Source organism: Phoxinus phoxinus (assembly GCF_949152265.1).
Source record: "Phoxinus phoxinus genome assembly, chromosome: 2".
NCBI classification, from domain to species: Eukaryota; Metazoa; Chordata; class Actinopteri; order Cypriniformes; family Leuciscidae; genus Phoxinus; species Phoxinus phoxinus.
This window is the reverse complement of record NC_136877.1, coordinates 40,688,071-40,714,097: the sequence shown is the minus strand read 5'-3', so window position 1 is coordinate 40,714,097 and position 26,027 is coordinate 40,688,071. Positions and strand designations below refer to the sequence as shown.

At 38.1% G+C, this 26,027-nt stretch overlaps 1 protein-coding gene across 1 annotated transcript; it reads left to right on the top strand.

Moving 5' to 3' along the window:
* The first annotated feature begins 516 nt into the window (after positions 1-516).
* clcn5b (chloride channel, voltage-sensitive 5b) lies at positions 517-26,027 on the top strand. Its single transcript, XM_079637209.1, has 13 exons — positions 517-809; positions 3,248-3,384; positions 8,093-8,241; positions 8,314-8,413; positions 10,493-10,680; positions 13,585-13,707; positions 14,297-14,503; positions 14,903-14,983; positions 16,026-16,580; positions 18,018-18,204; positions 18,528-18,926; positions 20,760-20,976; positions 22,974-26,027. The coding sequence occupies exons 2-13, from the start codon at positions 3,252-3,254 to the stop codon at positions 23,062-23,064; spliced, it is 2,430 nt and encodes an 809-aa protein (XP_079493335.1). The 5' UTR covers positions 517-809; positions 3,248-3,251; the 3' UTR covers positions 23,065-26,027.

Sequence of the window (26,027 nt, the reverse complement as noted above, 5' to 3'; positions counted from 1 at the left end):
ATATCTTAATTTATTCCAGTATCAAAGCTGAATGTTCAGCATCATTACGCCAATCATCAGTTTCATGATCCTTCTTAAATCATAGCAAAAAAATGCTGATTCGCTGCTCAAGAAACATTTCTTATTATTGTCATCAAAGAATAGCCTACAGATTATTCGATTATTAGATGGATAGAGATAAAAATAATCAGCATTTATTTGAAAAATAATTGTTTTGTCAGAATGTAAAAGTCTCAACTGTCACCTTTGATCAATTTAATGCATCCATTCTGAATAAAATAATTTGTTTGTAAAATAAATCTAAATTGTGTGAAATAGAATGGGTAACTTAGGCAACATTATATGCATTGCAACCAGACATTTTTAAATACAGTTGCAGTTCTTTGAAAATATTTTTTTTTCCACGTAGTCTCTCAAATAATATGAGGTCATAAAACGGATTGTATAATTAATTATACAATAATTAAAAAAACCTAAATGAACCAAGACGTTGGGTGGCGCTATTGACCCCTAAACAGTTCACCTTTTTTTTGAGGAAGGAGACAGTTCTCGAACTAAAACCCCTCAGCGATGTATCGGTCCACGGACAGACCCCCTTCAAACTTTATCCCACGCGAAAGATCTGTGTGACTGGACTGAAGAAGAGTGAGGAAGCTGTGAGATGCTTTTACCGGCTAAAGTGTGACGCACCAGTTGACGGTACTGGCAGACAGCTGGGAAAGATTACGTCGGCATTGCTTAACCGAGGCACTTTAAAATCCAGATCACAAGACTTGGCGCCTTAAAGTACTACGCTAAGAATCCAAGAGGTATGTATGAGAAATGTATTTTGTTCGGTATCATTTAGACTGATTGAATCATCAAAAGAACAAATTAGCGTCGATTTAAAAGGCAAGTGACAGATAACGAAGACAATTGACAGCTGTGTTTAGATGAGGTAAGTTAACGTTAAGTTAACTTAAAACTTTGGAGGCAAAACTCTTATCAGTTAGGACTGAGGACTTCACTAAATGGGTCACTTATTGCTCTAGCTCTACAATAATTGACAAAGTATCTGACGACTTTAAACACGGTCAATAAATCAGCATTGTTTTGCTTAGAGTTTAAAAGGAACTGACAACTCGTGAACTTTTGTACCAGTTGGTTTGTAATCCGTTTGCCGAGAAAGAGAAAGGAAGTGGTAGAGAACTTTGAACACTGACTGAGTTTCACTACTATCATCATATTTCAGAGGAGTCCCGTCAGTAAAAGGTGGGTGACCGAAGTTGAGTAACGTTAACGTTAAAGTTGGCAATAAATTCACAGATTCGAGACCGATGCATCACATTGCGGTAGGATTAGAAACGGAGAACCGGTTCTTTTTCAGAACCGATTCCATTAAAACATTTTTCTGTTCCTTGAATAGTTATTTAATCAGTTCTCTTTTTTTTATTGCCTGACAGTGTCTTCTGCACTACCTATTTTACTTAATTATTATACTAACACAGCTATTGGCTATACTAACACTACTAACGTTACAGTGCAGAGCGATTCACTAATGAATGACTGTAGTGGGATAGTTAAGGGATTGTTCACTCAAAAGTGAAAATTCTGTCATCATTTAACTTACCGATACACACCCTCAAGTTGTTCCAAACCTGTATGAATTTCTTATTTCTATTGAACACAAAACAAGATATTTAGAAGAATATTGGTAATCAAACAGTTGATGTGAAGTCAATGGGGCCCACCATCTATTTTAGTTAATGACATTCTTCAAAATATCATCTTTTGTGTTCAGCAGAAGAAAGAAATTCATATGGTATTTGAACAACTTGAGGCTGAGTAAATCACAACGCAATTAAAATTTTTGGGCGAACTATCCCTTTAAGAGAATCAGAAACATGGTCAAAAGTTTTGGCAGCGACCTACATTTGTTGTTTTGCCAAGTTTGCTGCTTCAGTTGTGGTTTCTTCAGTTTCTAGATTACTGTGCAGAGTGATCAGGTGCATTTTAAATAATTGCAAAAAAAAAAATGTCACAGTTTTTTGTCAGCATATGAGAAAGTGTGAAAAAGTACCAGTCAGGTAAAATCATTCTATCATTCTGAACTGAATTATAAGAGCAGACAGATTGTTATAAGAGGAGGGAAGAAGTGATTCCAATCCTTGTCCTAGTGTTAGCAGTGATTACCTCCAAAGATGTGCAGCCATAATCGAGTTGCATCAAAATAGCCTCACATGCATCTCAAAGAACAATTTACCGGATTATCAAAAACTTCTAGGAGAGAGGTAGGTTCAACTGCACTGAAGAATGCTTCAGGACGTCTTAGAGTGTCCAGCAAGCGCCAGGACCATCTCCTCTTGAGGAGTTGGCTATGGAATCGGGTCACCACCAGTGCAGAGCTTGCTCAGTATTGGCAGACGGCGGGTGTGAGTGAATCTGCATGCACAGTGAGGCCAAGACTTTTGGACAACGGCCTGGTGTCAAGAAGGGCAGCAAAGAAGCCACTTTATACAAGAAAAACATAAATTAAATTCTGCAGCAAGTACAAGGATTGGGTAGCAGAAGACTGATGCAAAGTTATTTTCCTTGATGAAGCCCTCTTCAGATTGTTTGGAACATCTGGAAATTCGATTGCCCGGAGAAGAAAAGGTCCTGTGTGTGTGTGTGTGTGTGTGTGTGTGTGTGTGTGTGTGTGTGTGTGTGTGTGTGTGTGTGTGTGTGTGTGTGTGTGTGTGTGTGTGTGTGTGTGTGTGTGTGTGTGTGTGTGTGTGAATATACATATATTACCGTTAAAAGACTAAATCTTATATCATTGTTTTACAGTATACCATAGAAAGGTGAAAAAAATAAAATTCAAAAAATACTGAAGCTGCAAACTTTGCAAAACATAATATTTTTTTCATAGCCAAAACTTTTGGCCATAGCTGTACAGTGTAGCCCGCCGTTTCCTGAACAAATAACTCATATAATCCGGTTCTTTTTAGTGATGCAGAAACATACAGTGCGACCAGCTGAGCGATTTCTGAACACCTTGTATTAGTCAATACCTTTTAGTATATCAATGCTAAGCATTCATTAACAACATTATCAATGACATTCAGCGGTTGAACTGTTTCTGGTTTATTCCTGATTTGTCATATCTGCTCTGCAGACAGCTTCATAATTTCGCCACAGGCTTCTTCTGAGGATGATAAATTCAATAAGAATGACTTTTTTTTTGTGCACTCACTCTTCTGTGACCTTATGTTCTCTGCTCTGACAGGGGGATGATGGACAACGAAGGGTTTTGCAATGATAATTATCACAATTCAAGCAGTGACGATGAGCTGGTGGACATTTCAGATGTTACAATGGACTTCAATGAGGATGTCCCGCCTCTGGACCGAGATTACAGCACAGGTACACGGGCACGACGTATGTTGACATTAACCTTTATTAGATGCAGTGTACGTTTTTTTTTTTTTTTTAATAAGCTTTTAGCAAAGAACTTTATGGTTTTGCAAGATTAACAAGTTTGTTTTTAGTTATTAAGCTTTGTTTACAAACATTTGATAAATAAAAAATATACTTTTACAGTTTGAATGTCATATCATATAGGCCTACGTGGCCGTACGCACGGTTTTAGAAATACCAAGGTCCAAAAATGGGGTTGGGAATTGATTCCCTTGGTCTGCATATGTGCATTTATGTCCACCTTTTTCATTTTTGTGTCTGTAAAAAAAAAAAGTAAACAAATCGTCATCAACATTTTAATGAATATATTTTTGTATATATAAATATATATTTCTGTTCTAATAAAACTTTTCATTGGTAAATAATAAAAGGATGATAATAGAATTTTAATTATTAGCTGAAGTATCCTTTTAAAGTTTGAGGACAGACCAGCAGTGGACATATCGGTATACTAAGGATGCAGACATTTAATAAGGGGGTCTTGAGAAAAATGAAAGGAATAAAGAAGGAGACACTTAAAGAACTAGAATTTATTGTGAAGTAATGCATTTGATCTATTTGTATCAAATATATATTGGCTAAATGTCTGTCCTGACCACATCCTGTAAATACATTTGTCAAAGCCACACGTTTGACCATATTCTAGTTTAGGTCTGAGGGTGAAAAGTGAATGTACTGAAAGGCTATCAGTAAAGTGTAACCAAGTTGATTAAATTCATTCACAATTTGTACATATTCATTCCTAATCTTATGCTTCTAATCTACTGAAAATGCATCATTGGATATTAACATTTCTATCATAACATAGTCATATTACGTTTTGCTGCTTGCATCCTACATCTCCCTTTTTGACTGTTAAAAACTGAAGTGCTGTGCTAGAATTGAGACTCGGCCTCTGTAAAACGTAATGGTAGGTTAATATAAATACACAATGGTCAGTATGGCCATGATCATGTACTTGTTTTGTAAAACATAGGTAGGTTTAATCTTTTTGTCACGTCATTATGGTGGGACCAGATCACTCTGTCCTCTGTCTGCACAGATACAGATGATGCTGTGCGTGATGTCACAAACAGACTCTTTTCAGACAGGAACTTCCTCTTTTAATTCTGTGCATTTCACAATCTATTCTTTCTTCCCCATTTCACTGTACCTTCTTGTCTTATACTCTTACTGTTATATTGAACTGTTTTATATTGTTTGCTAGAAAAGGTAAAACCTGAAAAACTATTTAAGTCTATATTTTTTTGTCTTTGAAGCAAAGACTAATCTCCAGGGTAGGGTTGCACCAGCCGTTCGTAAGTTCTTCCTTACATTGGAACCTAAAGCCCACACTAGAGTCTTAGTAACTACTAGCTAGTTTGTAACTAACTCTGTACTTTATTCGATTGCACCATTTGCTCATAAGGTAGAACATAGCTAGTAGGTCGTAAGCTCTACGTAAAGTAATGCGTAGTCGCATAATATGGCGTTCACCCTTGATGATCCAATAGCAGCCTTCAAATACGTGAGCAGAAGTTGTTTAAATGCTGTTAATTTTAGTTCTTCTTTTGCAGTAAAAATGTGTTTCCATTAAAAGACACTTAATCATGAATAACATGAGTGTTTTTATATGTAAATAACATTCAGAAACTATATTTGAATTGAGATTAATACGGAAAAACAAGTGATGACGCAAAAAAAACATAAGAAATAATTTATTATGATTTTATTTGACATGCACAACACAGAGCGATGGGACAGATGCACTCAGCGGCACGCTGTAGGACGTGTTTGTCTTGATGAGCCGCTAACAAATTGATCTATTCACACAATGTTCTCTCTCTCTTAAAATGGAAGCAAGTGTAAATGTCAGCATTATCATATATGTCTAAAGAATTGAAGTCTGTCAGGTAAAAGAAGAGCTTATTGAACAATGGCAAAACACTAATGAAGGAGACTTGTGCGAGCCTAAGCCAACATTATGCTCTGTGTGTTTCAGCTTACTTTTCAGTGGTGCACTGAGAGATAAAGAGAAGATAAAATAAAGGAGAATTGCTGAGATCAATGATATTGTAGACAAAAGTATTTTAGAGAGTTTAGCAGCTCATGGACACAGAATCAAACCAGGTCAGCTCAATTCTGTCGGAGGTTGTTTACTGTTGTATGATTTGGCAGTCGTGACTCACTGTGACAGGAAGGAAGTGTAGTTACAGCCATCGTATGCATTTTACCACTCGTTGAAGACTGATGCTGTCATATTTATATTCAGTGGGATTGTTAAAGACATTAGCACCATTCGCATAATTTCATTGCTTGAACGAGTTGGATCGAGGGAGTCACCAGAGAATTAAGCGAAAGAGGAAACTAAAAGGAAGTAGATTGAGAGTTTATTTTAGTTTGAGCTGCTGTTGTTCATGGTAAACGGTTCATGGCATTCTCTTTATCTTTCAGTCTTTACTTTTTCTATACATTTTTGTTTTGTTCTTTTGGATCATCAGCAAATGACAGCATGTGATATCACAGTTAAATGAGAACACACACACAGACTCGTTTTACAGAGCTGCTGGTTCCTCTTTAACCCCCACCTCTTTTCCACCAAGACTCAAATTACAGTCAACACTTCTCCTTTAACTTTTATTTTCCTGCAGTGCTTTGGTAAGATTAGATTAAAAAATGTAGTGCTAAAACTTCCTGTTTAATTGAGAATGATTTAGACTTGCATTCAAACTTTTGTTCACACCTAGTTCCACTGTTGATGATCTTTTTATTTTTTCTTCTTTTTGAGGAGAAACAAAAACACCTGTAGTCAGTAGTTATTTAAAGGTGGGGTATGTAATTCTCTTTTTTGGCCATTTTTTTCAAAATCACTTAAAATCCTATTCCTAACCCACTTACAGCCACTGAGTTAGAAGCACTGAAATAAAAATTAAGCAATTTAATCATCTGTGGAACTGGCAGGACTCGAAAAACTCCAGCCAATCATTTCCAAGACCACCTAGAATCATTGGACAGTAAGTGCGTCAATCAAACGGTCGTACCATCCCCCCCCCCCCCCCCCCCATCCATGTCCATGCCAGCCGTTTTGCAAATCACATACCCCACCTTTAATAAGAGCTGAGTCTGCACTGTTATTATTTTTGATTTTATATATACAATCGTTTGGGGTTGCTAAGATTGAAAAAACAACAACTTCCAATTCAATATAATTTAAAATGTAATTTATTCTTTTAAAGGCAAAGCTGAATTTTCAGCACCATTACTCCCGTCTTCAGTGTCACATGATCCTTCAGAAATCATTCTAACATCCTGATTTGATGCTTAAGAAACATTTCTTATTATTATCAATTTCAAAAACTCTAGATATATTTCAGTATTCTTTGATTGAAAAAAAAGGTTTGAAATATATTTTTTGTAACAATAAAAAAATCATCAAAGTAATGACTTATTTTTTGGTTTGTTCCTCTTGCAAAACAAAAATATATGACAAAAAATGATAGCTTTGTAATGTTTGGAGCCAAAGTCTCAATTCCCTTGCATTGTATGGAAAAGAGCAGTTTAGACATTCTTTAAAATATTTTCACTGGTGTTTCTCCGGAGCAACATCATACAGGTTTGCAATGAGCTATTCCTTTTATTTATTTTTCATTTTGCTCAGACAAAGATTGTGACTTCACAAACTGGTCCTATTATGAAAGCATGTTGCATAAGCATGAAATGCGGCCTTATAGCCAGCAGCATTACTGTCCTATGTGTCAGATGTTGAAAATACGAAAAATGCTGTTGTGCTGTCAGACGCCTTGTTTCAAGTTGAACCTGAATCTTTCAATTTGTATCACTCATTGGTTTAAAACCAGTTGGAAGGCCTGGTGTCTCGCACTCTACATCTGTTAAACCAGCTAAACTAGTTTGATCTGAGACCTTTGTTCAGTTCATTGTCATTTGGCTTATTATTTTCATACTGACATTAGTTAGATGATAGCCACAAATGACCTAGGCTCCGTTTCTCAAAAGCATAGTGAGCTAAGTTGATAAATGAGGCCATTGGTGCTAATGCTTCTACTATCTGGTTTTAAGAAACGCAGCCTTGTCCATTTATCTGCTGTCTAATCTGTACAAAAGTGATTTCACAGTATTGACACTAAATGTAGCGGTCCATTACACGCCACCTAGTTCTTGGAATAAGATCATTTACTAAAGAAGCATGAAAGAATTTTGTGCTGTGGAGGTTAGTCATTGTTTCTATGTAAACACGTTGAAAAAGTAAAATAAAAGTGCTTTATGTACTGTGTAAACATATGTAACAGTGACTTGTATCCTGTCATAACTGACTTGTATTTTGACTTGACTTCATCCACTGTTATTTTGTGGTCAGAATTTGAGGTCAACATCAGTCCTTTTCTTTTTGTTAAGTCTGTCTGGGTCATTCAAAGTGCGTTAGGCTTTGCCCTGCCAGCAATATTTCACACGGTAACAGCTCTGATTGACATTGTAATGGTGAACTGGTTATCTGTAATTCCTCTCAGGCCACAATGGGAATTGTCCATCATTAATTGGCATTTTATTTGCATTCTGCTTTCACAATAGAAAAGCAGCATAGGCATACAATCCTGCACGCAAAATACAGAGTGTCTGCTGGTTTCCCATGAGTATTTTTGTTGTTTTGTTTCCGTAGGCCACTGTAAAGCAGATCGGAGACTAAACAACAGTCCTAAGCTATTGGATCTACTGGATGACACCGTTCCTGGCATTGGCACCTATGAGGACTTCAACACCATCGACTGGGTTAGGGAGAAGTCTAAAGACCGAGATCGGCATAGAGAGGTGAGCGGGGTTTCCACCTGCTTTTGAAACTCCACCCACAGATCCTGCTCTAACACCTTGTGTTGCTTTCAGATCACCAATAAGAGTAAGCAGTCTACACTAGCCTTGCTCTTCAGCATCATTGATGCCTTTTCTGGCTGGCTTCTAATGCTCCTCATTGGACTCATGTCAGGTCAGCCCACATCTTGCCCACTTCCTGTTTATTTCCACTCTCTAATTCAGGGGTTTTCAAACTGTGGGTCGCGACCCATTTGTGGGATCGCAGTTTGGGAAGAGGTGGGTCGCACAGTCACTATTGGCTGCAGCAAAATTACGTTTCGTGAAGGACACACACATACAAACAGGTTGCACGATGTACCAACGTTAAATAGAAAACGCTATATTGTGATTTTCAAATTTAATTAGATAAATATGTCAGCATTGTGTTTCATGAAGTGCGTGCAACTTTTGGTGATAACAATTTTCAGCGGCTTGGTTCATTAAGCGGTTCGGTGCGCATTATTAACAAGAAGAAATTTGTTTACTCCAATTACTGGTCTGCATTCTGCATGAGATCACATTACACTGGAGAATTCAAATGTGAGAATTCTAAAGAGAACTAACGCCTCCCAGGTCTTGAGATAGATTATTCTTGTCTAGGTGGGTCCTGGAATGAAAAAGTTTGGAAACCCCTGCTCTAATTGATCGCTCCAGATCAAGACAATATCAATCCGCTTCAGCTATGTGTATATTAGTCTGCATCAGGTCAGTAACTAGTTGGCATGTCTGTCTTAATCTAGGGTGACCAGACCCATTTTTCAGCTCTTATTTTTAGTGTCCTGACACTAAAAAAAAAAAAAAATCAGGTTTTGTCCCATATTTCTTCTTTCCTAAATAGTTTTTGCTAGGTGATCATAAAGGCGAGTATAGCAGTCTTTTGTCACACGAGAATAGCTTACGCAAAGATAGCCAATCTCATCATAGTATATTTTGGAGAATAAAATTACCATTCAATCACAATTAGTTATCGATTAACTTGCAGTTAGTAAAGGCGGGATATTAGAGAGTTCATATTACCTGTTCATATTTAATATGTTACAAAGTAAAATTCTAGCTTCCGGCCAAACGACCATACGCAGTCTACTTACGCCTAAAGCGCAACTTGTGACGTCGGAGGTAGCGTAGTGCGTCATGGCGTAGCGTAAATATCAGCAGTACGTTGCATTACTCGCATAAGTTGCGCTTAGACTTAATCCGAATCCGTATTGCTTCGCTTCAGAAGGCCTTTATTAACCCCCACAGATCCGTGTGGAGCACTTGTATGATGGATAGATGCACTTTTATTGACTTCAAAACAGAAACTGCCATTATACAGCTTGGAAGAGCCAGGCCATTTTTTTTATATAACTCCGATTGTATTTGTCTGAAAGAAGAATGTCATATACATCTAGGAGGACTTGAGGGTGAGTAAATCATGGGCTAATTTTCATTTTTGGGTGAACTATCCCTTTAAGGCAATTCTTAGATGGCATTCAATGCCTGTGTCTGGTGTACTTAAAGTCTGTCAATCAACATTAGAGCGCCACCCTCAGGCTGAATAACGCAACCTCTGCCAAAAGTGTTCAACCTGTGTTCAGCAATTACAATATAAAGCTTACAAATTGTTTATCATAAACTAGCACTAAGACCCAGAAACTGTCCTACCTAAATTTATGGTCAGGAGCTTTTATAGTATAGAAACCCATTTCACCATTATAAGAAAATAATATTTTGTTGTAAATCATAACTATAACAAAAAAGTACACTTATGAGATAAAATAAAAATGATGACACCCATTTCTAGTGTATGACTTGGTATGTCACAATTATGACTTGAGTAATTATTGTTTACCGAAGCGTGATTGTGCTATTACTTTTTGTTTCGCTTTCATACGATGAGATATCCCATAAAATTGCATTGAAGAAAGAACCCGAGTCCTATCTATGGACCAGAATGTCATAGGGACTTGAGGATGGGGTTGTTTGCCTTGGGCCTGTATGCAAACACCTACAGTAGCTAAAAATGCTTAAAACACCCTTTGCAACCCTAAAGCAATACTTTGGCAACCTCCCACAATACCCTAACATCATGATAGCTAGTTTTCATGGGCAAAAAACACTCATATTCTCTTTAGAAAATGTAAAAAGTAACGATAATTCCTTATTGTGTGAAAATGCATTCGTATGATATGTGACTTGAATGTCTTTTGTGTCCCATCTTTTCCCTCACCAGGGGCCTTGGCTGGAGGTATAGACATTGCCGCCCATTGGATGACAGACCTTAAAGAGGGCGTGTGCCTAAACGGGTTCTGGTTTAATCATGAGGACTGTTGCTGGACATCCAATGAAACCACTTTCAAGGAAAGAGACAGGTGTCCTCAGTGGAAAAGCTGGGCAGAGCTCATGGTCGGAGTCAATGAGGTGGGTTCCATATTCAAGCCGCACGGAAGCGTTGCGTGACAGAGATCCGTGTTATCAGTGCACCATATTACATATGTAATCCAAGGTTTGGAAATTTGGTCGCATATGCTCCCGAAATTTAACCTCACAATATATTTGGGAGCATTTGTGCGAGTGCAAATAATTGTTGTGGTGCGACCTGTTTTCATTTCTCTACAAAACGTTCACTAATTATTGCACAGAGTATGTGCCTGCTGTGAGCTGATAGAGTGACCGGTCCACCGTTCTAGCCAACGTTACACAACCAATTAAACTTCCTCTTTACATTAACTTAAATGCAGATTTTAGATTGGTTAATATTAGACATCAATCACCGCTTTCACTGCGCTCTGTTGTCACGTGACAGGGAGCTAACTAGCGCACAAAATGTAAAGAGCTGAAGAGAGAAGATGAAAAGAACACAGAGCTTTCTTTTGCAAGCCGCATAAAGTTAAAGATAATGTAACTCCTGGAGTTGAAGAAACGCAATTATGTGGTGAATGTGGATCCACCAGCAGAAAAGAAGGTTTACAGTTTTTGGAGGGAGTGGCTGAAAGACTTTGCTATGTACATGGCTATGTAAAAGACTTTGCTATGCTCTGCTATGTAAATGGCTCAATGCATTGGGTTTACTGTAAAGTCAGAGGTTGCAGGTAAGGTCACCACTGAATCCACACATTTTAAGCGCGAGAGCTTGATTAAACACCAGGAGAGTGCCAAGCACAAGAAATGCCGGGACAAGTGTGTGGCTAAGAATTTCGGATTGGGTTCAATTGTTGAAGCTTTTAATCGTCAGGATGCTGCCGGCCGTTCCACTCAGTTGGCAGAGCTGAACGGGAAATTTAGCACCGTCTACACCATCGCTAAAGAAGAGCTCGCCTTCTCTAAATTTACACCCATGTTGCAGCTCATGATGTTGCTTTTAAATAAAAAATGTATCTGTTAATAATATCAGGGTTTCTGCAGGTCTTAAAAAAAGTCTTAATTCACCCTTACACAAAATGAGGCCTTACAAGGTCTTAAATCAGAGCAGAACATTTTAAATTCATAGGCATTGTATTAAATGTTGCATGCCTTGTGGAAAATGAATATCTTCCTCAGTATTTTTGACTTGTTTTTCAAAACAAATATTTAAACCCCTTTAAATCAAGATGCATTTACTTAAGCTTAATGGCAGATATTTTATCTTGTTTTAATCATAAACTTGCTTCATTTTAATCAGTTTCGCATTTTATGTAATTTTGCATCTCAAGTAAATGTATTTGATTTTTAAAAATCTTCAGACGATTGCACTTGAAAACAAAACAAAAATCCAGAGGAAGAACAGCACTTTTAGCAGTGTTGATTATACAGTATTATTACATGGCTTGGCTGAATTCTAATGTAGAATGCAGTCTGTTATTTCTTAGAGCAGACTCAGAGCGATTCAACTTTTTTTGTTATATGAATTAAAAAGTAATGGAGATAAAACTGTGAAGTGTTGCTAATACAACAAATTGTGTTTATCCCTAGACATTTATATTTAGGGAATATATTATCTATGTATTCCCTTACATTTTTTCCCCTTACATTTTCTTTACTGGTCTTAAAAGATCTTTAAAAAGTTTTACATTTACCTTCATAAAACCTGCGGAAATATATTTGCTGGTGCTCCTAACTTTGTGAATTTAGGAGCACCAGTGCTGACAAGTAAAAAAGTTAATTTCAAGCCCTGGTAATAATTTCATCATCATGTTGTGATTTACATCTTTAAATCAAAAGTATCATTCGAGTTTTCACTGACACGAAAAATCACAAATGCTATTGTTTTAGTAGAATATCACATTGTTATTTACATCTAGTTGACAGATGAAAAACAGATGTGTACTTTTTTTTGGTCTGATTATATTAAGCAGAATCCAAGCTTCACAAGCCTGTTTAGCTCAAAGATTTTCAAATGTATGAACAGTGTTCTGCAAAGCCTAAATGAAATGAGTTCCTGGTGCCGCACTTCTGTGGTCTTCTCTTGCTTAACTATTCATCTATGGTGCTGGTATCTACTACCGTTCAAACATCTGGGGTTGGTGAGAGTTTTAATATTTTTAGTGTTTTTGTACAGTCTTATTCTAACCAAGGCTAAATTTATTAATATTGTGAAATTTCCTGTGATGGCAAAGCTGAATTTTCAGCATCATTACTTTAGTTCTCAGTGTCACACATGATCATTCAGAAATGCTGATTTGTTGCTCAAGTAAAACATTTTCTTATCAACGACGTTGAAAACAGTTGTGATGCTTAATATTTTGTAAGGATTTTTGCTGAACCGAAAATTCAAATGAGCAGCATTTATTTGAAATGGATTTTTATTTTTATTTTATAAATATCTTTACTGTCACTTTAATGCATCCTTGCTGAATAAATGAATAAACCCCATTTCTGAACGGTAATGTATATCACCCCCTTGTGGTATGAAGACAAAACTACAATGTGGAAATTTGAATAAATTACAGTAAAACATTTTCATCTCGGATTAATTTTTTTATTTTATTTAGTAAATTTATTCACAAATACTGAATTGCAGTAGTTTTTATTTATTTATTTTATTAAAGGAATTTCCAATTTTTCAGTATCCAGTCTATTGAGAATTGGAGGAATTATTTTAAAGACCTTTAAACCAACATTTCATGTAAATCTAGAATAAAGATATACATAATATTAGGGTGGGAGTTTCAAGCCTCAATTAGGAGGTCATATTCTCCTAAATCCCTCATTATTAATTTCATGATCAACTACTTCAGGATGTGAGTAAATAGCATGTAAGAATAAGTGTGGCCTCTAACTGTCCGGTAGGGGGTGACGGTGTATAAGGCCCCTTGTTTTCAGCTGTGTCCTGTGTGTGTCCTGCAGGGGGCCAGTGCGTATGTGGTGAGTTATTTCATGTATGTGAGCTGGGCTCTTCTCTTCGCCTTCCTGGCAGTGACTCTGGTGAGAGCCTTCGCCCCTTACGCTTGCGGTTCAGGAATACCAGAGGTGAGAAGCTCCTCAGATGCTCACATGTCATAAGCCATGTATCTTTTCACAAATTCAAGCTCTTTCCACCTATAATACAATTTTCCTTCAGCCATACAATCACAATTTCTTCAGAAATGGTCAAAATTTTGTTACTTTTGCAATTCTAGTGGTGCAGAAGTTACACACTTCAGCTTCACTTTAAATGAGACTTAAAGAACACCTCCTTTTTCAGTTTTTCTACAGTTTTCTGCAAAGTTTTCAGATGTTAAAATGTTTTCAGATGTTCAACCACAATTGTTTCTGCACTCTAACCTTGGCAGAGAGAACAATGCTGGGCTTTCTGACATAAGTCACACTGTCTGTCTGACAAAACCCCATGTTAAATGATTGCAGTTGTAATACTGATTTAAATTCATGTGGAGGAGTTGTCAGAGGAGAGTTAAGGACCGTTTTATTGGCTGTTTTTAAAACGTCCATTAAGACATGTTCATATGCCAAGAAAAACTGCATAAGTGAATTATACTTGCTCCTCAACTCTTGGTCTGGAAAATGGCCAGTTTTGGGGAATAATTTTGAATCCTTTATAACCTATCCCTAATTCTTGCAGATTAAAACCATCTTGAGTGGCTTCATAATCCGTGGGTACCTGGGAAAGTGGACTTTGATCATAAAGACTATCACGCTGGTGCTGGCCGTCTCTTCTGGCCTCAGTCTGGGGAAAGAGGGTCCGCTGGTTCACGTAGCCTGCTGCTGCGCAAACATCCTATGCCATTTCTTCACCAAATACCGTCGAAATGAGGCCAAGCGACGAGAGGTGAGAGGAACTGGGGAGGGAGAGGAGGAATGGAGTGATTAAGGGATAAGGGAGAGGGGAGTGTGGGATAGACTGACAGAAAAGTAACAGAAAAGTATTTTGTGTCTTGGACCAAAACTTGTAATGTAATACATTGATATAAACCTCTTGGCTTGGTCTCTGTTCTCTGATGTGCTGGAAGTTGCCAGTGCCAAATTGGTAATAGAAATCGTGAACAGACCAGGCTTTTTCTAGGCTGTCCTGAATCACGTGATCAGGATTATATCATTGAATTGTTTAATTCATTGTTCATATATTTAGGAGGTTGAATATGCTCTTTATTGTGCATTTTAGTTAGGGAATAGAAATGGAATGGATTGTAAATGAAGTAAATATTCATTATATGTGTGTGTGTATCAGGTGTTGTCTGCAGCATCTGCAGTGGGAGTGTCCGTAGCGTTCGGTGCTCCTATTGGAGGGGTGCTTTTCAGTCTTGAGGAGGTGAGCGCTTTATATTTCTGCAGTCCTGCCATAAACAAAGAGATTCATTTATTTTTATAGTACTGTTTCTGATGTGTTTTTTCAATGGTCATTTTATGATAATGAGTGTTTAAAGAGGATTTCTTTGTGATTCAGTTTTCGTATATATATCTTTGCGGTATCATTTTATTTGGCCAACAAAATATTTTCAGAAATTAATAATACTATAAAATAAAACTGTTTCACTGTTATTTATATGGTTAAAATAAAAATTTTGGGAATAATTTGAGAAGAAAAAGTTACAATTTCAGGTAATTTAAAACTTGTATTCTTGTCATTTGACTCTCTGGATGCATTACATTTTTATTGCATTCTGTCACAAGTCACGCTATTGACACAAATATCAGATAAACATCCTAGAAGAACAGATTTCACATCACAAGATTTTAAAATGTTTTTGAAAGAAGTCTCTTATGTTCACCAAGGCTGCATTTATTTGTTCAATATACAGCAAAAACAGTAATGTTGTGAAATATGTCAATACATTTTGAAATATTATTCCTCAAATGGCAGAGCTGAATTCTTCAGCATCACATGATCTTTCAGAAATTATTCCAATATGGTGATTTGACGCTCAAGAAACATTTTTATAGACCATTTGGGTGTTAGACCACAGCGATGATGTGATGATTAATGATGTGATGATGTGAGCGATTAATGCTTTAATAGTTGATCTCAGGTGACTTGCAACCATAAATGTCTGCGTTCGGCTTCAAAGGGCGTCTACGACGACAGTATTCTAAAAAAAAAGAAAGCCATCTTTACTTGCATCGATTCTGACATCCAGAGGCACAACAAGACATTTTTTCTCTTATTCCTTGGATTTTGCACGTTTTCCTCCACTTGTTACCACTGTTTTCTGCCACCACAATGCGCACGCAGCTACAAATGACATAACTGTGGTGTCTGCTCCCAACTGGTCTGTTATTGTCTTTGTTGAAAACATCTGAATGTTGTTCTAACACCTGACAGTGACAAATGTCTCTCACATTGTCTTTTTCAGGTCAGCTACTACTTCCCTCTGAAGACTCTGTGGCGTTCGTTCTTCGCTGCTCTGGTTGCTGCATTCACCCTTCGCTCCATTAACCCCTTCGGCAACAGCCGTCTGGTCCTTTTCTATGTGGAGTTCCACACTCCCTGGCATTTTCTAGAACTCATACCTTTCATATTACTGGGCATCTTTGGTGGCCTTTGGGGGGCTTTCTTCATTCGTGCTAACATCGCCTGGTGCCGTCTCCGAAAGAACACCTGCCTTGGGCACTACCCTGTCCTCGAGGTTCTGTTGGTCACCCTGATCACAGCACTGCTAGCGTTCCCGAACGAGTACACTCGGATGAGTGGCAGCCAACTGATCTCCGAGCTGTTCAACGACTGTAGTCTGCTGGACTCGTCGAGAATCTGCGACTACAGTGGAAGCAGAACAGGAAGTGCTAATGTTACTGTCACTAACGGTCTGGCGGATCGTCCGGCGGGGCCAAAGCTCTATACGGCTATGTTGCTGCTTGCTCTTGCACTGATCTTTAAGATGTTCATCACTGTGGCTACATTTGGCATGAAGGTAACAGGCCTAGATGTGTTTTGACTTGTGCGTCTTGTGGGACTTGTTTAACCCCTTGTGCGTCAATTTAAAAAGTTACTCTGAGGTCCTTAGAGAATCAAAATGTCAGTGTCAAAAAACCTTAAAGTTTGGTGAGTTCTCATTTTAAAGACCCTTGGCAGATTATTGTTAAAGTTAAAGTTAAAAAAAATTATTAAAAAAATAGCATTATTATATATATATATATATATATATATATATATATATATATATAACTATTTTTTTATATATTTAATAAAACATGTTGAATTAAAAAAAAGTTGTGAAAAAAGAAAAGAAAAAAAAGTTGTTTCAAACTTGAGGTTGATATAAAAAAAAAAAAGAGCTTTCATTAAGATGTTGTTTGGGTGCAGTACAAAACTTTTCCCATTAGATCCTAAATACACACACACACAATTTTTTAGTACATCCATAGCACACTCTGACAATCATACCATCACACCCACACAATTATAGCTGCATAATTTATCCAATTGGCTCTAAAATACACTGAAGCAGATAATGGGAATAAAGACAAAGACTATATAATTTTAGTTAAATGTTCCTGGGATTAAAAATTGCAGTTTCAATGGGGACATTTTTGTCCTTAAGGTCCTAAGTCTAACTATTTTGTGTACCTAGTGTAAAATAGATGTATTAAAGTAAATGAGAAATAGTAAAATTCCAATATAAATACACACTTGTGCCAAAATGTATGCAGTTGGCATTAACACAGGCAAAATGTATATATATAAAAAAGTAATAATAAAAATAAAAAAACCTGAAAAAGACAAAAATGTCCTCAAGGATGCACAAGGGTTAAAATTTTACAAAAATGTTCCTCCATGAGTAAATTGCAGGTTTATTCCTCAACTGCCAAATCGGGGCCAAAAAGGGCCAAATTGTCTATATACAATATAATAATAGCCAAACACTTAAGCACCAAAAATTTACCATGGTACAGTTACAGTATAATTTTGGAAATTTCCATAAGATAGAAAACCATAAGTTTTCTTGTCACATGACTACAACTTAGTTTGGCAGGCATTTTTTTCACTGAATAATAGTACCATAATCATTATGTCGGAAATGTCAACATTTTAATGAGAGACCCAAACCATTTATTTTTTTATTTTATTTCATTTTAAATGTCATCCAAATAAATTTGGACTAAAAAATGACACATTATTTAGTTTTCCGTGGTTACATTGCCTATAGAAATTAATCACCTAAGGCGATTTGTTACCTAGGGTATCGATTCCGAAGTACTGGTGTCATAACAAAGCCAAAAATATGGTATCGATTCAACCCTAGTCACAATAAAACCTTCTTAAGAAGTTGTCAAATCACTGCTTGCATAACATGTAAGTTCTGCCATCTTTATCTATGTCTTTTGTCTTGCTCTTTGTTCCTCTCTAGGTGCCATCCGGTCTGTTCATCCCCAGTATGGCGGTGGGGGCTATAGCAGGCAGACTTCTTGGTGTGGGCATGGAGCAGCTGGCCATCTACCACCATGACTGGAATGTTTTCAGAGGCTGGTGCTCTCCTGGGGCGGACTGCATCACGCCGGGCCTGTACGCCATGGTGGGCGCAGCAGCCTGTCTGGGTGAGGGGTGATTTAGCTCCATCTCTGTGAAAAATTTACTGAAGATTCATTTTCCAGATGATTTATTTTTCACTTTGCAGTTACAAATAAATTGCCTTGTGCAGTCTTCCATGCAGAAGCATTTCAAGCTTTCAGGAACATGGCTTGACCTTGCCTAGTTATTGACTTTGTCGCACTATTAATGAACTATTTCCTTTATACACCCTAATTATTGGTTTTCAGTATTCACTAACAATTTTCACTATTACTGTTGTTCATATTTGTGGTTAGTGGTTTATATCTGTATTACAAATATTTTTTTCCCTTCTCATTTCCCACTCTAGGTGGTGTGACCCGTATGACAGTCTCTCTGGTGGTCATTATGTTTGAGCTGACTGGAGGTTTAGAGTACATAGTGCCTCTCATGGCTGCTGCCATGACCAGCAAATGGGTCGCAGACGCTCTGGGTCGTGAGGGCATCTACGAGGCCCACATCCGTCTCAACGGTTACCCCTTCCTGGAAGCCAAAGAGGAATTCCGCCACAAGACTCTTGCCACAGATGTGATGCGACCACGGCGGAGCGGCCCACCGCTGTCTGTGCTGACGCAGAGCGGGATGACTGTAGAGGAGGTGGAGAGGCTCATCATAGACACCACCTACAGTGGCTTTCCTGTGGTGATCACAAATCAGTCTCAGAGATTGGTGGGCTTTGTGTTGAGGAGGGATCTGGTCATATCTTTAGGTGAATATTTGTTTTTATCGGTGCTCCACATATTTACGCTATTTATTTATATATACATGTATATACTGTACGTAGTCCCGTTCAAAAGTTTGCAATCAGTAATATTTTATTCAACAAGGATGCATGAAATTGGTCAAAAGTGACAGTAAAGATTTTTTACATTGTTACAAAAACTGTTTTCAACATTGATCATTATAAGAAATGTTTCTTGAGCACCAAATCAGCATATTATAATTATTTCTGAAGGATCATGTGACACTGAAGACTGGAGTAATAATGCTGAAAATGCAGCTTTGACATCACAGGAACAAATTGTTTTAAAGGGATAGTTCACCCAAAAATTCTGTCATTAATTACTCACACCTCACATACATTACTGTCAAAAAAACCCGTAAAACTTTCGTTCATCTTCGTAACACAAATGAAGATCTTTTTTGATGAACTGTGAGATCTTTCTGTCCCTCCATTGACTGCTACACAACTATCACGCATCAAAAAGTTCATGAAGAGATTGTAAAACTAATCCATGTGAATTGAGTGGTTTAGTCGACATTTTCGTAATAGACACGATCGCTTTATATGACGAATAGATTGAATTGTGGCTTTTATTCACATATAAAAATTCATATCAGGTAAACGGAAGCTCAAACATGTTTGCTTAGCGTTCGAGAACCAATGAGTTTCATTCTCGTGTTACTTAGCACGTTTGAGCTTCAGCAAGAACCAATGAGGTTCGTTCTTGTGTTAAGCAGCACATTTGAGTTTCTGCAAGAACCAATGAGGTTCATTCTCTTGTTACGCAGCACGTTTGAGTTTCTGCAAGAACCAATGAGGTTCATTCTCTTGTTACGCAGCACGTTTGAGTTTCTGCAAGAACCAATGAGGTTTGTTCTCAAGTATCAAGGTTACGCTTCTATTTATGTTTGCTGATCAATTATTCAATTTAGGCTTTTATTCACATTTGAACAGTTCATCATGTCTCTTCAGAAAATGTGGACTAAAGCGCTCAAGTTTATAGTTTTATAATCTCTTTTTAAAGCTTCAAAGTGGTAGTTGCGTAACTGTCAATGGAGGGACAGAAAGCTCTCAGATTTCATCAAAAAAGATCTTCATTTATTTTCTGAAGATGAACAAAAGCCTTACAGTTTACAGTTACAGAACGACATGAGAGCGAGTAATTAATTACAGAATTTAGATTTTTGGGTGAACTATCTCTTTTAAATAAATTTAAATTTAAAACAATATTGCTGTTTTTACTGTATTTTTAATCAAATAAATGCAGCCTTGCTGAGCATAAAGAGAAACTTCTTTTAAAATATATAATAAAAATCGACCCCAAACTTTTGAACGGTATATAAAACAAATATATGACATCAGTTTGACTGTTAGGAGTCTTGCAAACCAGACTCTGATGCAACTAACCACAGTCTGAAAGCAGTTTCTGTATATTTTTCAGAAATTTGGGGAGATCAAGTTGTGCCTGAGGATATCTAGTTTTCTTGCTACTATGTGTCCCAAACCAAACTCTTGAATCTCTGTCAGAGTTGATAGCACAAAGATTTTGTCAGCCTGGCGCCTTGTAAGCGCAACTTTGTTTCTTGTCTGACAAATTAAAAACCTGTGTATCCTTATTCCAAGACATTTTAGAGCAGCCAGCCAATTAGATTGGTAGCAGTGATTTCAGCCAGTTCTTGTGTGCAATATGATAGTCTGTGGGCCGCAACCGACATTTTGCTATTTACCCCTTGTTGTAACTGATGGATTAGTGTTGCGTTTATACTGCTAATTTTCCTGTTTTTTGTCTTTTTCCTGGATCCCTTTCACTCATCTCAGAAAATGCACGTCGGCACCAGGAAGGTGTGGTCAGCGTGTCTGCCGTCCTGTTCAGTGAATGTGATCTGCCTGAGTCACCCAACACTCCTCCTGCTGTCAAACTGCACAGCATCTTGGATCTTAGCCCCTTCACGGTCACTGTGCACACACCCATGGAAATCGTGGTGGACATCTTCCGCAAGCTCGGCCTGCGGCAGTGCCTCGTCACTCAGAACGGGTGAGTCTGTGGGAATGGGTGACGTGTACAGCTGTGTGATCAGGTTTAAGAAGTCGATGATATATGCGTGTGTAGCAGATATTTGTTTTCTCCCATGAGAGGCAGAATGAGGCTATAATTTTTTTTGTGGCATCTCAAGCTAGATTCAACTGAACCAAGTTGAAATAAATAGCATTTTAGTGTTAATGTCGTATTTACAACTATATTAAAGCAAGTCACATTGAAATATATTAATCTCACCCTTAAAGTCACATATTAGCTCTGTTCCAAAAACTAGTGAGCTTGAGCTACCTAACATTAAAGGCAACATCTGTGGCAGCAACACTATGATACATTTAACATTTGGCCAAACTCTGAGCATCACAGTCAGATAAGGCAACCCTATAATGCCTTAAGAAGAGCCAAGCTATAAAATCCTTTCAAAATGCTGGACAAGAGTTGAGAGATTATATTACCGGTAATACTTAAATTGTATTACATGCTGAAAAGTACATAGGTCAGTGGTTCTCAACCAGGGGGCCGTGGCCCACTAGAGGGCCTCAGCACACCTCCAGGGGGCCTCAAGATTACTTCAAATTATTTAAAATAAGACAAAACAAGTTTTAATAAGCTTTTTTTTTAATTTGTTCTCTCAACAACCCATTTTTATTTAAGAGGGCCCCCATGGTTTTGGAAAACCTGGATATATGAAAGAATTGTGATTTATAGACCTGGAAAAGTCATGGAATTTTTTTAAATCGTATAATCATGGAAATTTGTATAATGAATGAATGTACATTTTCATAGTTATATCAAGGGTTTGGGTAGAAATTTCTGCAAGTACAAAAACTATCACAAATTACTAGAAAAGTCATTTGAATTAAGTGGTAATAAAAAATGTAAACTCTGAAAATATTGTTATTGAAACATCTGGTATTATGGAATTATTAGCCTATTCTGTTTTATTATTACTTCTATTGTTATTATTTTAATATACTACCACTCCTGGTTTCTGTAAATACGTTTTTGAGCCATTTTGTCATAATAGGAAATAGGTTAGATTAGCTTAAATAGGTAATCTTAGCAACATGCTAATATCATACAAATATGGGAGTTGACTCACTATTGATTCCAATAGAGTGCATTTCACATCAGTCATTTATTAGGTTCTGCCTCAGTTTGAATGCGAACTTGCTGTGTTTTGCAGTGGCAAAAGTTAGCTCACTAGGTTTGGGAGCAGATCTGTTGTCTCCACGTTGCAGTTTAGACTGTTTATTAAAATAATCTTTGTTTAAATATACGCCAACCCAAGCAAGAGGGTTTCCCCTGCTGAGTCTTTGTTCCTCCCAAGATTTCTTTTGCATTCACTACTGCATAAACATCTTGGGGAGTTTTTCCTCACCACTTTCACTCCCTAACTGCTTTGAAACAATATGCATTGTGAATAGCGCTATACAATTAAAATGAACCAAGAAATACACTGCAAATATACAGTTTAGCACTGATTGAATAAAATGATCTCAGCACCTCTGAGATGGGACATTTTCATCCGTATGGTTTTGTCTTATAAAAGGCCATATTGAGTGTCTGTTCTTTTGTTTCCACAAAGGTCCTTTCTTATAAGAGCGCTCTTTGCCATATTTGTTCAAAACAGCTGAAGCTGATTCAAGTTGCAGTTGTTTTGCCTTTTAAAGTGTGTGTGTGTGCGTGTGTTAATCAGCTCCCGATGTTGAGTAGATCAACGTGGCTGTTGGTCTTTCTCAGTCCCTATGATCCACCCTTCAAGTCTATCTAGCACAATAAAAGGAAATGACATCATATAAAAAGAGAGTAGACTTGAAACACACATGCACACACTTAGTACACATGGCCTTGAAATTTTATGCAAACAGTCTCTCTCATGCATATGCTAACTAGGACCATCTGTTCATTAATTTTCTGACTTGACAGATCAGTGATTTGTCTTCACTAAAAACAAGAATCCTTTTTTCTGACTCTCTTTTCTGTCGCCCTTTTAGGCGTATGCTGGGAATCATCACTAAAAAAGATGTTCTTAAACACATGGCGCAGATGGCCAACAGAGACCCGGATTCTATCCTCTTCAACTGAAGACTCTCAGGACACACTCCTGCACACACCCACATGCACACTAAATCATCCTGTGAGGATGGTGATGATGATGATGATGATAATGGTGGTGGTTGGACTGTGTGTGTCACTGAGGTACTGCTATTATAGAGTGGTGTGAGATTGGCCTAAGGCAGCTTTTTGGTGCACTAGAACTGGACATGTTCAGACAGGAGCTGTCCTTTAGCCTTTCCGGAGGCTACAGAGACATTAATGTGACAAATGCTGTTCTCTCACACCTGTGAACCTCATTTCAGTCCTGATCTGAATGGTTGCCATTAGGTCTTTCTGTATGTGGACCAAATGCTTTTCCTGCCAACACGTCTTTTCAAATTTGGGGGCGACTTCTTTACAAGCTTTTAATTCATGTATGGTGCTTTACTCTACTAAAAAAGCAAAAAGCTTAAACTAGCTTAAGATCTAAGTTGCTGGTTTTGAGGGGTTTTGACATTTACCAGACCAATAGTCGAGACCTTAACCAGCCAAGACCAGTAGTTTAAGCTATTTTTTAGCAGGGTTTTCATTCCCTGGAGTGACGTCTGACCTCAAAAGGAACTTCAGAAGGGTGAGAACATTCCTGAAATGATCTGGAAAACGTGCGTTGAGGTTGTCTTGTCTGAACCTGCGTGCGTCGAATGATCCCTGTGGGAAGATGTGCCGTCTTCTGTAGAAATTAGGTGTATCATGTTGAAAAGCAACCTTATTCTTTCTCACTTATACATACTAACAAAATGCCCACAGTAGTGCCGTTCCTCCATTAGTCACTCTGAAGACTTTACGACAGGTTTTGAAGATCACGTGCCACTCTTTTAAAGTTTAAATGTAAGTTCGACTTCAACTGGAGAGAAGCTAATGTTGATTTTATGACAGAACGTGTCTAAAGGGTTGGTTCACCCCAAAATTTAAAAATTCTTTCAGAATTTACTCAACCTTGTGACATTCTATACCTGTATGACTCTCTTCTGTGGAACATATGACATTTTGATAATTTTTTGTCCATACAATCAGAGTCAATGGCAACAAAAACTCTTACATTTCACCAACATTCTTCAAATTATCATCTTTTGTGACCCACAGAAGAAAGTAAGTGGTACAGATTTGGAACAACACAAGGGTGAGTAAATGATGAGAATTCTCATTTTTGAGTCAACTATGCTTTCAATACTTCACATTGGGTTGAAGTGCCCCTCCGTCTTTCTGTTTCAGTCTCTCTCGCCCTCATTCTTACTCCCAACAAGCTATTCAGCCTTACCATTGGCTTAAGTTTTCCAAAACGTTTGTAGTGGCTGTCAAACAACCAATTTCCACTCAGCTTTCCAAATGAACCAAGCTGCAATTCCTGCTCAGCACCAGCAGGAGGCGCTCACAATCTCACAGATTGTTCCTTCTGGATATTGTGCACCATCTGATTGACTGTTGGCCCGGATCGCTCACTTGGGTGTGTTGCGGCATTCTCTCATGTCATTACTTTCGGGACTCTACATTCCCCCAACATCTTTATGCTCATATTGAGCACCTGGACCCTTACATAGTCTTTGGAGATGTGAATCCACTCCTCCGTCCGTCATTCTTACTTTCTTTCCCACGTAACCACGCTGTCGTCCTCAGTCAACCTCAGCAAAGCATCTCTCGGCACCTCCCTTGTTTGGCTGTGAGGATCTGATCATGACATAACGAGATCCTCCCTGTCACGAAAGGGCGAAACTCATATTATAGTCCTCTTCCTTGGCATACTCGCTCGACTTTCGTCGCGGTGCATTTGGAAACCTCCACCCTCCAGTTCAATACATTGTTTTTTCCCCCTTGCATTGGCATTTGGGATTTTTATGGCCTATTAAAGGTATTCAACTCTTTTCATGCCTGCTCTAAACGCTCTCTTTCCCTGCAAGCCGTAATTCCCGGGAGTTTGATTCGGGGCGTGGAGGTCGGGGAGGGCTATTGTTCCCATTCGCTCCTGCTCGTCTGGGCTCCCGGTCGCCAGGATGTCCCCCGACCGCTTCCCTCAAGCACCGTCACGCAGCCCCGACCGCCTTCCACTCTTAGAAAGACAATTTCCGGTCCAGTCTTTAAACAACGGGCGATTCTGCAATGTTATAATAGAGCGAGAGGGAAAAAGAAATTCTTGAGCTCTGATTACTGAAAGAAAAGGTGTGTGTGTGTGTATTTGTGTGGGGGGCCGTAGGGGTGTTGGAAGGAGAGATTATGCCTTTCTTTTTTGCCTCCCTAGGAAAACATGGGAATATGGGAGGAGGGAGAGGAGAAAAGGTTAATTAAACAGTGTTCACTGGTCAGTGCAAGGATCGTTTCACAAAGGTCCCCTCTGTGTCACACGAGGGGTTATTGGAGAGACTTGGCACGAAGGACTTCCACTCATTCCTGCAATCCGGGTGGGTGCTGAGCCTCTTTGCGCTGTAACCCAACACTCGATTGGTGCAAATGGAGCCGGGCCAGGACCGGGACCAAATGAAATGTTCTAATGTTAAACAGGACCTCCTATGTTCTTATCTATAGAATGTGGGCCTTAACCAAGTCAGGAAGGCAAACAAGCAGCAAGTAAACAGCTGTTTAGCTCACGTCTACTTGAGAATGTGTCTTTTTCTACGCAAATAGCCAGTTTAGGGCCGAGGACAAATGCTAAACCTGAGTACACTGCTTTTACAGGCGTCAGTGAGCATGTTTACGATGTAGATCCGAAGAAACCTGTGATTTTTCTCGCCAAAAAGGCAATACGTTTATTACCAAATTGTTTGGAAGGAAAATAATTATGCATGATTTATTCCAAAGCACTCCTCCGAGATGATGTATTTGTCTTTTTAATTGATGATATGTTAACTTTAATATGTATTTATTTTCCACAACAAAATTTATATTGCAGTATTTGTATGTGACTGATTATATCATATTGTTAAATGAACTTTTGTTGAATAAATCTGAATGATGCATTC